The 14751-nt window shown below is 34.4% G+C and overlaps 1 protein-coding gene and 1 long non-coding RNA gene across 2 annotated transcripts in view; one reads left to right on the forward strand and one right to left on the reverse strand.

Annotated features, from left to right (window-relative positions):
- LOC123322275 overlaps nucleotides 1-6399 on the reverse strand; it is a 29395-nt gene extending 22996 nt beyond the window's left edge. Inside the window, exons 1-2 of the mRNA XM_044910218.1 lie at nucleotides 5937-6399; nucleotides 5639-5849 (exon numbers count right to left, since the gene is read on the reverse strand). Coding sequence (XP_044766153.1) covers nucleotides 5639-5849; nucleotides 5937-6399 — 674 coding nt within the window. The remainder of the gene's footprint in view (nucleotides 1-5638; nucleotides 5850-5936) is intronic.
- Nucleotides 6400-9848: 3449 nt separating this feature from the next.
- Nucleotides 9849-11969, forward strand: LOC123321963. Its single transcript, XR_006538997.1, has 2 exons — nucleotides 9849-10261; nucleotides 11514-11969. It is a non-coding gene; the product is annotated as an uncharacterized LOC123321963 (long non-coding RNA).
- The last annotated feature ends 2782 nt before the right edge of the window (nucleotides 11970-14751 follow it).

Genomic DNA, 14751 nt, shown 5'->3' on the forward strand with positions numbered 1-14751 from the left:
CAAAAAATGAACACACACTGAACTTACATTAACCTACAATACAATTGCTGATTGTAGAAATAAGATCTGGTCCTTTACATCCTACGAATGTTGAGGAATGAAAAATTATATATACATACTCAAAAATGATACATCCTGTTTTGTTGTACAGAAAGATAAAATTTCTGGAAGCAGATATTTAGATCTAGATCGGAACATCCAAAAGATATACAATTGTGGATAATTCACGTTGATCCAAAAATGTACATCAAGTGAACGTACATCAACGTAAAATTTCTGAATCAGCATTGCTGATTGTAGAAATAAGATCTGCACATCCTACGATGAGGAATGAATAATTATGCATACTCGAAAATGATACATCCAGTTTTGTTGTACAGAAAAGTACATTTTCTGGAAGCAGATATTTAGATAGAAATTATTTGCATATTGATTCTATATGGGATACGTGTATAATATAATTTCAATTTCAGTATTGGCAAATTAGGGGGATGAACTAGGCCAACAAAAGGTTGGTTAGGTAAGGTTATGTTTGGGTTACGTTGTGCTAACCTAAATGATCATCTTATAGTAATTAGATGGTTGAAACACTGGGAATTACGAAAAAATAATTAAGGATGAACACTCCAATAGCTGTGGCAATAGGACTGGTCTATAAAGGGGAGGTTAGGTTTTGGTTGGGTTAGGTTGTGTTAGATTAAATGATCATCCTATGGTGATTAGATGTTAAAAACATTGATAATAAGATGGTGATTGGATGGTAAATACACTGAGAATTCCAAATTAAAGAATAAAAGAAAGAACTACACCAATAATGAGGTTGATTTATGGTTGGGTTAGGTTAGGTTAGGTTAGGTTAGGTTAGGTTAGGTTGTGTACACCCAATTACTGATATTTAATTTAACCAGATTATACAACATTTATCATCATGTTTGGGAACCATTAGTCATATAGAGATCCAACGAAAACGATCCACAATCCACGACTTATCGTTACTGCTTTTCTATATTTTTCATTTTACTATTCAGGTATTTCGGAATAAATAAGAGATTCATATATGCGTCAATCGCTGGACCGATGGTGTTGTTCAATTTTTAACATATACAAGCGTGTTTAGCTGGACGTTAGTTTTCTCCCCACCAAAATCTTAAAATTTACATTGAGGAAACAAGATTTATTATGTGAAACCATTGAGTTGTATACTCGAAGGTAAGACATACTTTCAATACTTTATGGTTTCCGTTGTCAGACGGGACAATATACAGGGTGTTTCACGAGTGAACGGACAAATGAGAACCGTGAATAGAAAGCATTGAGCTGCGTTTAAAAACACCTCATATGTGTGTAGTCTGTTTCCGATATACAGAGGGTTTTCTGATATTTCTCAAATTTTCGTTTCGCTTTAACTTCTGAAATACTCGATCTATTCGACTAAAAATTTATATTTGAGCTAAAGCTTTCAGTTTCAATGAAACAGAACATTAAAATCCGACAAAAACCAGTACCGGACTGAGTGACGCTTCATTCACTGATTTTACAAAAATCAGTTGAACATTTCCAAATTCACTTTCATGCAGGGCTGGTTTTTTCAAGAGGCGTTTCTCCTCGAAAAAATCATTCATAAAAAATAATTCACGGATGAGGCAGGCATACAACCGAATCATTGAATTCGAAAAATTTTTACGTGTAGATAACTCAATTATTAAAATTTCAATGAAAAACTAGATACAGGGTGTTTTTCATGAGTTTGAAATTGAATAAAGCGTCACTGAGTCCGGACCTTATTTTGATCGAATTTTAATGTTTTTTTTTTCATTAAAACTAACAACTTCAAGCTGATTATGAATTTTCAGTCTTATGGATCAAAAATATCAGGAGTAATAGTGAAAAAAAATTCGAGAAATTTTAGAAAACACACTGTATATCGGAAACCCGGAAATAGAGTACCTAAGACGCATATATGAGCTCAATACTCTCTATTCACGGTTTTCGTTTGTCTGTTCACTCGTGAAACAACTTGTATTTGTTGAAAAAAAAACACAATAACCAATTGGAAATACGCAGTTTTTGCAAGAGAATTAAATCAACTGCGAAATAAGATGTGAACGTCCATCGTTGAAGAAACGCTTATAATTTCTCTCAATTACATTTTTGATATGAAAAAATAATATGCCGTGTCCATCTTCTCAATATCGCTTCGTATATTCACTGCGTTTTCATCATTTATAAACTCAATCATCTCATGAAATGTTGGAATACCATAAGTAGATGGCAAGCGGGCCTTAAAATCAACTATGTCACACATATTAGTTCGGAAGCTTGATCTCTCGATCTATTCGTTCTTGTCTGATAGTAGTTCGTAAGACAAACTTACTCCATCAGTGTTTTCATTTAAGTTCTATTCTATTCTATTCGTTACTAAAATCTTGCTTTTCTGACGACGATAGCGCTCTCAGAGAGTTAGGCGTCATAATTCATCCGACCTCATTTCACCTCAGTACACGTTGTTACGACCTAATCATTGCCGGAATGTTTTTTTTTTCTGCTTCAGAGAGAAAAAATTTGCACCAGTTCACATCTAAGTACTGATGACGGCTAAGAAGCCCGAAACCAATCTGCCTCTTACTCTTTTGATTGATATGATTACACACTACAGCATGCTTCGAAATATTGATTAAACTAGTCCATTTCATTCTAAGTATTATTATACTATCACCAATTGGTTTGTATTTAAACTTAAAAATTATTTGTAGATTAGGTACCCGAATTTTTCCGTTAAGCTTCACCACCTCGTATATATACGGACGTAGTCCAGCCATGGACGTATTGATATATGTATGTTGAAGATATTCAGGTACGTGCATGACTGGACCAACTGATATATGGAACCATGGCTCATGATCCAGCTATCCACGTACCAACATACAGGGTGTCCCAAAACTAGTGAATCAAACGTCACACCACGATAGGGTAGATCAAATACTATCGAATGATACAAACATTTGTTGAGCGAAAATGTACCGTTTCTGAAAAAACCTAACCTAAAGTTGCCGATTTTCGAACTATTTTTTCAATCACAAGCCTAAAGATAGCGTTTTTATCCCTTATTATCACCCCTATAGAGGGGGTTTATTCTAAGTAATCAAAATCATGTAGAAAAAACAATTGTTTTAATTTACATTTACTTAGGTTATCGATTAACTACTTAAAATAATTTCAATTAGGGGAGATAACACAATAATCTAAGTTCAATATAATTTAAAATCGATGTACTTTTTCACAAACTGGCCCTGTGATTAAGAAAAATAGTTCGAAAATCGGAAACTTTAGGTATTTTAATTAAATTATGATTATTTTCGAAACGGTACATTTGCGTTGAACATTAATGTTGGTGTCATTCGATAATATTTGGTCTACTCTATCGTGGTGTGACGTTTGATTCACTAGTTTTGGGACACCCTGTATATCAAACATATTTCGATACGTGAATGGCTGGACCATGCTCTTTATGGAATATATTTGGCACCGAATAAAACTGAAATAGAAGCGTCCTTCAAGGGCCTGTTCCGATATTATTGGCCTTCAATCGAATAACAATAGAACTCAAACGACTGGGCCAATAGGCATCGTCTCTGAAATACTGACAGTACTGTTCAGGAATTTCGGAACAGACAGAAATTAGATAACGATGCAACAGAAAAAAATAGAAGTATAGAATTTCTCTTATTATGACTTCAAATGAAAAATATAAAGATCAGAGAATAAAATGGTGAAACATTAGTTTTGAATTACGCTATAAGCTGAAAGCCTAGCTATAGGCTGAAAGCCTATAACAACAGGAAGAAGGAGGAGCTGTGTAATCAATTTATTAACTGAATCAATTAATTCATTGCATGATTAGCCCACTTCATGATTGCTGAAAAAAATATGTTGGTGTATATTTCTACTTTGACTGCAAAAAACAGGAATTTTGTTAATTTAGCTTAACCACCTCGTATTTATACGGACGTAGTCCAGCCATGGAGGTATTGATATATGATGAGGATATACAGATACGTGCATAGCTGGACCAACTGAGAAATGGAACCATGGTGCATGGTCCAGCTATCCACGTACCAATATATATATAACATATTTCGATCCGTGAATGGCTGGACCATGCTCTTTATGGAATATATTTGGCATTGAACAAAACTGAAATAGAAGGTCTCTTCAAATGAGATAACGAGATGACAGAAAAGAATAGGAAGTATAGAATTCCTCTTATTATGACTTCAAATGAAAAATATAAAGATCAGAGAATATAATGGTGAAACATCACTTTTGAACTACGGAATATTCTGAAAGCCTATAACAACAGGAAGAAGGAGGAGCTGTGGAATCAATTTATGCACTGAATAAATTCATTCACTGCATGTTTAGCCCACTGCATGATTGCAAGAAAATAATATATACGTGTATTATTATTCGAAAAAGAAATGGTGTTGAGAAATATAACCGGTTTGTCGAGTAACTAACACTGTCAGAATTCAAATCAGCAATATTCTAGAACAATTTCTTAGGTGGAAGTAATCAGTTTAAAAATTCATTTTCCGATATTCTTCCAATTAATTAGTATTTTGCATGCATTCTCGGCTCTTTTCTATGTAACAGAGTATAATATATGCTAAAAAAAATCTTCATCATCTGTAATATTTTTTCACGGGCAATCGACATTTTCACCAAAAATACTTCAATAGTCTTATCAAATCAGATACAGAAGACAACGTAAATATAACATCCAAAATATTTTATTTTCAATTCTGGATCTATACATACATTACAATGGTACAGCTATAGAATGTATAGGTATCAGCCAAATCTCTTGGTAGGAGCAGTTAGGAAAACATTCTGATATTACATTAAAAAGGCTGACTGAATTTGATGCTTGCAGAAATAATTTATCCACAAAATTTGTTTTAAGTTTTACCTAATTTATCAACTGAATCAAGAATCTACTGAAATTGTTAGAACACAACCTGACAACACTGCAAAATTTGTGAAACTGGGTGGGAGAAAAGGAAGTCCAGCTAAACATGCATAGACATAAAGAAATCTGATGTGCATAGCTGGACGTCCAGCTATGCACAGAAATGTCCAGCCATCACCGATTGTCAAAATTTTTGGTCCAGCTATGCACGCATTGACATATATATATATATATATATATATATATATATATATATATATATATATATATATATATATATATATACTCAAAGTAATTTAACTCCCAATATATATATATATATCGTACAATTAGAATAAGGGGTTATGGGAATGGATGAAAAATTTTTCTGATCTTCTCTTTTATTCCATCAGTCGACGTTTCGGTCCAGGTATGGACCTTCCTCAGGACTCTAAAATTACATTAAAATGGTAACAAATCTCACATATATATATATATATATATATATATATATATATATATATATATATATATATATATATATATATATATATATATATATATATATATATATATATATATATATATATATATATATATATATATATATATATATATTCTTTTGAAAAACAGTGTTACAAACTTTTACAATCTGAAAATAACAATGAAGCGGGTGTAAAGAAATGGAACAAGAGACAGATCCTAAAAACCTCAGAACGAAGTTGTGCTTGATTAAACTTTAAATATCGTAATCTCTCACATTCGATTTTCACATATATATCAACAATGTACTGATGAAATAGCTGCCGGCATCGAAGAATGTTATTATCTTCATTAGCACGAATCATTAACCGGTATGCGTAGAAGTTCATCGCGCTAACTTTTTTGGTTAGTTCCACACCTGGAAAAAAGAAAATAGACCTACATGAGATACACCAAAGTTGTTAGTGCGACAAAAAATATAAAATAATCTATGAGTTGTACCTACCTGTCGTTGGATTCCTTTGTTTAATGTTGAAATGATAACCATCCTCTCCTTCCCAAAATATCAACGGATACTGCAATGCATCATAAGAACGATGATTGTCTTGAATTATTTGCACCGTGTTATCCCTGCGTTGTATGCGTATATCTCGACGTTCCGATGGGTCACCAGCCATAACAACTGCAACTTCATTAATAGTTGGAACATTATATGTGCCTGCGTGCTCTCCATACGGTACTTTATCTGCTTTAATGACAATGGCGTAGTTGTCCTTTTGCAGTCTGTTGGAGAGAGTCTTGAACAACCGTAGCAAGTGATTATTATTCAGCAAAAGTGTTTCCAAAATTTCTACAATTTCTCGCTCCTGCATCTGGTCTATATGGTTGTATGCGCAGCGTGTATTAGTTCGTTGTTCCTCATCTCCCATAAAGTAGATTTGTAGAAATTTGGGATCAGCTTCAGGCATTGGAAGCAATGAACCAATTTGATGATACACTTGACCTTGAATCTTAAAAGTTGATTCAAAATTGCGACCATCATTATTGTGAATAATTTTAGTAGCTTTAAATGATGTCATTTGGAAGCAAGAATTGAATTTACGAATTTTACGCAAAAACAGTTTTGATTGCGATGTAGCTCCAGCTAGTAGTGTTCTCAATGGTTCAAGAGGTGGATATAATGGTGGAAGTGAAACTTTTCCAGATGCGCAACATAGACCAGCCGATTCAGCTCTGTACGTGAAAGCATGACAATGTTGACACTCCTTGTCCATATTACCGATCGTAATTAGTGAGTGCGACGAATAGTCGATATTATGGTCATATCCGAACGTAAGACGATTGAATGATGCTCGTGTCAATGCTTGTTGAGGTTGCATTCGCTGTCGATCTCGTTCTCTCTGTGCGTCGGTCTCTCGTAGACGCTCCCCTCTTTGTCTCAATGTATTAGTACGAAAACGTTGATGGGGTTGTTCTAAATTCTCATCTGTACGTGTATTTGTAACTTGATCTCCTAAATTTACGTTATCCGTTGAGTGTTCCTCAATTATTGTTCTATTCAATCGACGATTATGGACATATTGCGATCGTTGACTACGTCTACCAATATTTCTGGATCTTCCACGAAGACGTGGCATTTTTCGTAGGTACTGTAAGAAAAGACATAACTTATGTAAAAAAGGTATAAAACTGAATTGAGATGAAAACGTAGGTACTGTAAGAAAGTACATAACTTATGTAAAAAAGGTATACAACTGAATTGAGAAACTGGATTGAGATGAAATTTGAATTTAGTAACAGGTCTGAAAAGTTTTTCTGTACCACATTTTATGAATAATGCATAATTTAATTTTTGATCATCACTCCCTATTATTTTCGAATAGTCAATATTTGAAATAAAAACGATTGAAAATAAGTATTATGAAATCATTGAATGAATAAATTAGTATGTTCGAATATTTATTGATTATCTTGCGAGTAAAATTGATAAAAAATCATGTAAAATACTCACTGTGATATCACACTTAGTTTGCAAAACGTATAGTTTTTTACGTATACTTCAAAAACTTTAACACTTTCACAATTAGAATGTCACTTATCCAAACACAATGAAAACACTAAATTTTTCTGAATCCGTTCGCAGCTCACCCTCTCACACGGCCTACTATCAAAATACTGTTCAAATATAAGAGACATCACAACAAAGTCGCGCAGTAAGGCCTGGCGTATTCAGGTAGTTTCCGTCCAGAGGCCAATCGTTTACGTCGGTCCACAAGGCTCAGCAGGCAATCAGCAAACCGTGACAGATCGTTGGACTGCCCTAAAGAGAACTATTATCACGTACACCTCACAGCTAAACAGTTTCATGAAAAAAGGATAAAACACCCCAAATATTAAATTAGGTCCTCTATCTCTCCACTTTTTCCCAATAAAATAGGAAATCAATGCGATGCGATATTAGACAAAAAAAAAAACTGATATCTTTCCGTACGGGAAGCGGGTATTTGTGTAGAGGGCTCTACTAAATTCGAATAATATTAGAATAATTTCAATAATTCGAAAATTCGAATATTCGAAAAAAGCATGAAACGAATATTCGAATTGACTCATCCCGAAAATTTAGAGCCCTAGTCTGTAGCTGGTTTCTCACTGACGTCTTTATTAAATAATTGTGATGAATAGCTTATTTATTTGAATCAGGATCGATACCGTATTCATAAAAACCTCCTCTGAAATAAGGCAATATTTTGGTAAAATTTTTATTACATTCAGAGGGTTTTTTATCAGTTAACCTTGAGAGATAGACATATGCTCTCGCGGACTTTTTTGTAGAACTATTGAAGAGCCACATTTTTGTCATACATTGTATCAATGTAAGTCATATGGTTTTCGCAGCGTACGCAACAAAAGCTTGAAAATTGCAAATTTTCTTACATTTTTGGAATTTTTGTAGATGTCTGAATTTTTTTCAGTGAAAAATATAGCATATGCCACCCGAGAATGATAAAGCATTCTGAGAGTGAAAAAATTTCTGAAATCGGTCCAGTAGTTTTTGAATTAACTAACAAAAAATTAATCTTTCCCCTTTAAAGTATAAAACAAGAAAAATATTTTCCAGTGGACTAAATTGTGATTCTAAACCATCCTCGAATTCATTGGAATATACACAAAAAATTTCATCAAAATCGGCCGAGCCGTTTAGGAGTTGTGTGACAAAGCCACGAACAGAAAAATTATATATATTAAGATAAGATAAGATTAAGAAGATTTGAATAATTCGGAAATTCCAATAAATTCGAATATTCGAAAAAAGCATGAAACGAATATTCGAATTGACTCATCCCGAAATGGTCTTGTGTACAGAAAAAACAGAAAGAACGGTGGATTGTTATTCTATTATATGTTCCCAAATCTTTACAAGATAATATAATCCGAATGTATCATGACAATATGGCTCATGTAGGAGTTGATAAAACATGTACCTTAATTCTAAGAACATACTGGTTTCCAAAGTTAAGAGATACGGTAAAAACATATATTGCTAACTGCCTGAAGTGTATACATTACTCTCCAAATTATGGGAAAGTTGAAGGGGAACTGCACAACATTCCCAAGGGTAAGGTACCATTTGAAACCGTCCACATTGATCATTATGGACCCCTTGAAAAGTGTAGAAGTGGTGATAAGTATATTCTAGCCTTTACTAAATTTTGCAAACTTTATCCCTGTCGAACTGTCAATTCGAAGAATTCGATTAAACATTTGAAATCCTATTTTACGAATTAGAGCAGACCTAAGCAGCTGATATCAGACAGAGGTACCAGCTTTAGTTCTGGTATCTTTGAAGAATTTTTGCAAGAAAATAACATAAAACATATTCTCATTGCCACCGGGACACCATGGGCAAACGGTCAAGTAGAAAGACTAAATAGGACCATGGGTCCCATGATTGCTAAACTATCCGAAAATGCCGACGCGTGGAATAAGATATCAAGGGATGTCGAATTTGCTATTAATAATACCGTATGCAAGAGTACCGGCGAATATCCTGCCAAGTTGTTGTTCGGAGTCCCACAGAGAGGATTTCTGGAGGATTCTATTAGCTCAATGCTTGAACTAATTAATCCAAACTCCTTTTACCCTGTAAAACTCGAATCAATTAGACAAATTGCTCATGAAAACATTAACAAAGTTCAAGAGTACAGTAAACAACGCTTTGATAAAATGCATAAGAAACCAAAAAAGTACAAAGTAGGGGACAAAGTAGTAATTCTATTCTTTATTCATCTATTCTTTATTCATCATAACAAATATGAACAAGTTATAAACAGAATTACAGAGTCATACAATCTAAACTTAAGTTTGTATACTGTATGACCCTTCCAATTTTTGATGAATACAAAAAAAACACAAAAAAAAGAAAGAAAACCAAATATACCAAAAATCCACAAACTATATGAAGTGCCCAATGAGGAGAGCAAGCCAAAACCATCAATTTCGCAGAGCCTAAACATGGTGAGGCCCACACTGGGCCACAGGAATATGCAAGATATTAGATGCACAAACAGTAGGTACATAAATATCATTTACTGTCAATTTAAAGTTGTGCTATGTCGTCCCGGTAAGTAAAGCAGAAAAATATTTTGAATTTTCTAAAACAAAGTTTTTTAATTTATCCCTATGTTGTTTTTTTTTAATATTGAAATTCATTTTCAGCTGAGCAAGAAGAAAACAATAAAACTTTGGACCGTAGTAAAGAAAAGTGTGCTGCAGATGTGAACTATAAAATCTAGGAACTATGACCGTTTTTCTGTTGGTATATCTAGTTGGGTAAGCATGTGAAATAAACTGTTTCTTTTTCTTCATTTCATTGAGAAGGACCTCATATATGTATATTTGTCTGACATTCAGTTGTTTAGTCTCTTTATATAATTCAAGCGTATTATACATCCTATCAACTCTAACGATTATTTTCAGAATGGTGTTATGTACAGTTTGTAAATTTTTCAGGTAGATATCGTAAACACCATCCACACAACAATACCGTAACGCCAAATTGAGCACACTATAGAATCATAAACCCTGAATATCATCTCTCTAGAGAGAACTTTCCGCAGGTTGTAAAAAATATAACATGAATTCCTTGTCCTCTCGATCAATTCAGAAACATGCCTATCCCATCTCAAGTGCTGATCAATATGTATTCCCAAGTATTTAACGGATTCATCCTTAATAATAGACGGGCAGTGGCATACCGTGCCACTTGAGCAATGATCGGAATGAAATGAGATTCAATCGAAATCCGGCTGTCCAGCCGCTGTGATTGAAAATGTGATGAATTCAGTTTTCTCAAGATTTAGACTGAGACAACTTTCCGCCAACCAGGATCTTCCAACCACTGCCCCACTGCGCGCCTCCTCCCAAGTATCTCCCACAAACGTCACAACTGTATCATCAGCATAGGAAACTATATTTAAGCCTTCAATTGACAAAAGCTGATTAACAAAAATTAAAAACAATATGGGTCCAGGAACCGTACCCTGTGGTATGCCCGTTTGAACTTCAAGTGGTCGACTCAGTATTTTTCCAACCTTGACATATTGTGTTCTATGCTGTTAATAATTTCGAAACAGATCTAGGCCAACTCCTCTAATTCCACAATATTCCAGTCTTTGGAGCAAGAGCTCGTGATCAACTGTATCGAACGCTTTTCTCAGGTCAAGGAATACGGACAAAACTTTCTTTTTATTATTCATTTGAGCAATTACTTTTCCTACAAATTCCTCTATAGCATCTACCGCAGAAATTCCCTCCCTAAAGCCAAACTGCTTTGTACTTAGCAACTTGAACTTGGTCAAGAACTTGGTTAACCTGGATTTTAAGCATTTCTCGAATACTTTCGCTAAATTATTAATAACTGAAATAGGGCGGTAGTTTGTCATATTGCTTCTACCCCCGGACTTGTAGACCCATGTAACATGAGATTCCTTGAACTCAGTCGGTATCAAACCAGTTTCGAAAATCAGATTAATAATATACATTAACGGCCTCAAAATAAATCTGTGAATTTTTTTTATTGTAGACGCAGTAATACCGTCTGGACCCGGTGCAGAATTGTTCCTCAGGGAGGCAATCACATTAACAATCTCATTTTCTGTTACTGGACTAAGGTAGATGGAGGCCTCAGTCGCATGGAATTTTGGTACCAGATCTTTATTGTGCGGTCCGATTTTTTTAATTATCTGTTTGGCAACAGTTGTGAAAAATGAATTGAATCCTTCTGCCTTATCGCAATCTGTTTTTAATACAACATTATTATCAATTATTTCACCTATAATACTTTTTTTTTTCTTCGTAATTTTATTTATTTGATTGATTTCATTTCAAATTTTTTTTGTGTCATTTGCAGCAAGTTTTATTTTGTTAGCATAGTATGAATTCTTAGTTTCTTTTATCAACTTGTTCAATTTATTTCTGTCAGTTGTGAAAAGTTTCTTATTTTCTGTCGTGGGACTTTTGATAAATTTCATTTTTAATTTGTCTCTCTTCTTTATTGATGTTATTAAACCTACCGAGATCCAAGGATTGATTTTTTTATATTTCTTATCGTGTTTAATAATTTCTGTATGAGTGGATTTTTCAATACCCGACTGCAAAATTCTTACGAAATTTGTGTAGGCCAATTGGATTACCCTCTCCGACAAGACGCTCTGCCAATTTTCCGCCGAAAAAATGCAACACAGCTTATCGACATTTAGATATTTTTTCATGTTCACATTATCCTCCAAATCTTTACGTAGTGTGTTAGATGATTTAATAGCTAAAAATATTCCGTAATGGTCAGTTATTGACGTCCTGATGATACCAGAGTTGGCATATAACTTTCTCATTGTCTTCCGGTCAAGCTTAACATAAATATGATCTATAATCGATTCTGTGTTCTCTGTTTTTCTTGTGATATTATTTATTTTCGAAACAAATCCGTTCATTCCCATGCAAGATTGATATCTTATGTATCATGAAATTTTTACGTTTGTTTACATCCGTGAATTTGGACAACAACCGGTCTCGGTTTATCTTTCGTTGTCCTTCCCAATCTATAACAACTTTTTATTACGAATCACGTCTCAACTGCCGGTGTATGTAAGAAGCTATTACCTCGCTTCAAGGGTCCATATGAGGTAGAAAAGGTATTGCCTAATGACAGGTATATCTTAAGGGATGTTGACGGTTTCCAGGTGACACAAATTCCTTATCACGGTACCATTGACGTTTCTCACATGAAACCGTGGGTACGGGACCAAGACTCAGAAGAGCAAAATTTTTCGGAATAAAACTAATTAAAATTGATAAAATATTTATTGACTTAATATTAGTATATACATTAATGATATTATGAACTATTCAAATTGGGATTATAGCTATGTACAATTATGAAGTGGTGTTATGCTTATGAGATAACGTTATGACACTTAAATATTGCTTATGTATTACAACATTTATGAATATTATGTATTATGTAACAATTGTGAAAATATTATGTTAATACTAGCTGACCCGGCAAACGTTGTTTTGCCATATAAATAATTTCCTAGTAATTTCTAGTGTAGACAAAAAATAGCTTACTTATTGTAAGTATGTATGTATGTTAGAATGTGTATATTGTATGTATGTATGAATGTGGTATATGCGTGAAATAAGCATGGAGCGCTGTGAACGATGAGGGAATATAAAAATAACAAAAGGCAAACATTATTTTTAAGTTATTATAATTTATTCCTTAAAATTATATATCATTGATTAAACAATTACGACAGTAACACTATTAAACAATATCAATCTCTTAATGCTATAGCGTGAACAATATTTTTTGTTAGTCCATCTAGCGTTCGTTCGTTCGTTCGTGCTGTTTACTGGGTCAGAAGTGACACCTGTAGACATCTGGCGGGGATAACTAATTAAATGATGATTGATCAGTTTTCGACCGGAGAGGAAAAATAATTAAATTACTAAAATGGCTATTAAAAAATAAGGGTTGATCGTAGAAGGGTGAAAATTGAGGATTGTATGTATTTTTGTATGTTGTATCATAAAAAAATAGAAATTAAAAATTTTGTCTAAAAAATAAAAAAAAAATTTAGGGGTGGACTACCCCTAACATTTAGGGGGATGAAAAATAGATGTTGGCCGATTCTCATAGATACCGGATAAGCACAAAAAATTTCATCAAAATCGGTCAAGCCGTTTCGGAGGAGTATGGCAACGAAAACTGTGACACGAGAATTTTATATATTAGATTATGTTATGACCCTTATGTAATACCTACCTATTATGTCAGGTGAAGTATAGTGTGACAAAGAGTGATGATGCGAAGTGTTATGATAAGGATTCCGTTGTGAAAGCCTGTATGATCGAGGCGATCATATGGTCAGAATGGCCGAACTGTTAGATTAAGCATATGACATATGACAGTAGGTCAAAACACTGTAACGTGGTTTTCTCGGAGAAACTTAATCTCGAGCGCCAGCTATTCTTTTCAATAGGAAGAATAGCAAACCTACCAGAGTAGCCGGAGACAGAGCTCGGTGTTGTCTAGGGTAGTAGCGACAACGAAGAAGTCAAAATCGAATTATGTAAAAGTTTATTCACACCTTCGGAAACTAGTTATGTGTACAAGGGAGATATGTGAGATATGAGTGATTCTATAAGCGAACATACATTCGGGAAATCCTATCCGGTCACGAGCACTTATGAAATTTATAACGGGTGTAGTGAAAAATTAACGGTTCAATAAAAATGCGCCAACCAGAACTGACGAATGTTAAGGACTTGCTATGCGGTATCGGTATGTAGTTGTATTTCTCCGGAAATGAAACACAATAAGGGCGGATCTGTTCGAGACTTTTATTCGCTGCCCCAAGGGTTATAACACGCCATGACTGACAGCGAAGAAAATGTCTATTTTTAGCGCAACTACGGGATTTCACTGACTACGTGCGGTATCTCTTATTCTCTGCCCCAAGGGTTATAACACGCCATGACTGACAGAAAAGAAGAGATTTCGGATTTAACACTTATGACGCGGAACGCGGACAGGGGGGTTGACGGAACTTTCCTTTCAGTACCCCAAGGGCTAGAGCGGCTCTGTTCGAGACTTTTATTCGCTGCCCCAAGGGTTAACACGCCATGACTGACAGCGAAGAAAATGTCTATTTTTAGCGCAACTACGGGATTTCACTGACTACGTGCGGTATCTCTTATTCTCTGCCCCAAGGGTTATAACACGCCATGACTGACAGAAAAGAAGAGATTTCGGATTT

Source organism: Coccinella septempunctata, chromosome X (genome assembly GCF_907165205.1).
Source record: "Coccinella septempunctata chromosome X, icCocSept1.1, whole genome shotgun sequence".
In the NCBI taxonomy this organism is placed as follows: Eukaryota; Metazoa; Arthropoda; class Insecta; order Coleoptera; family Coccinellidae; genus Coccinella; species Coccinella septempunctata.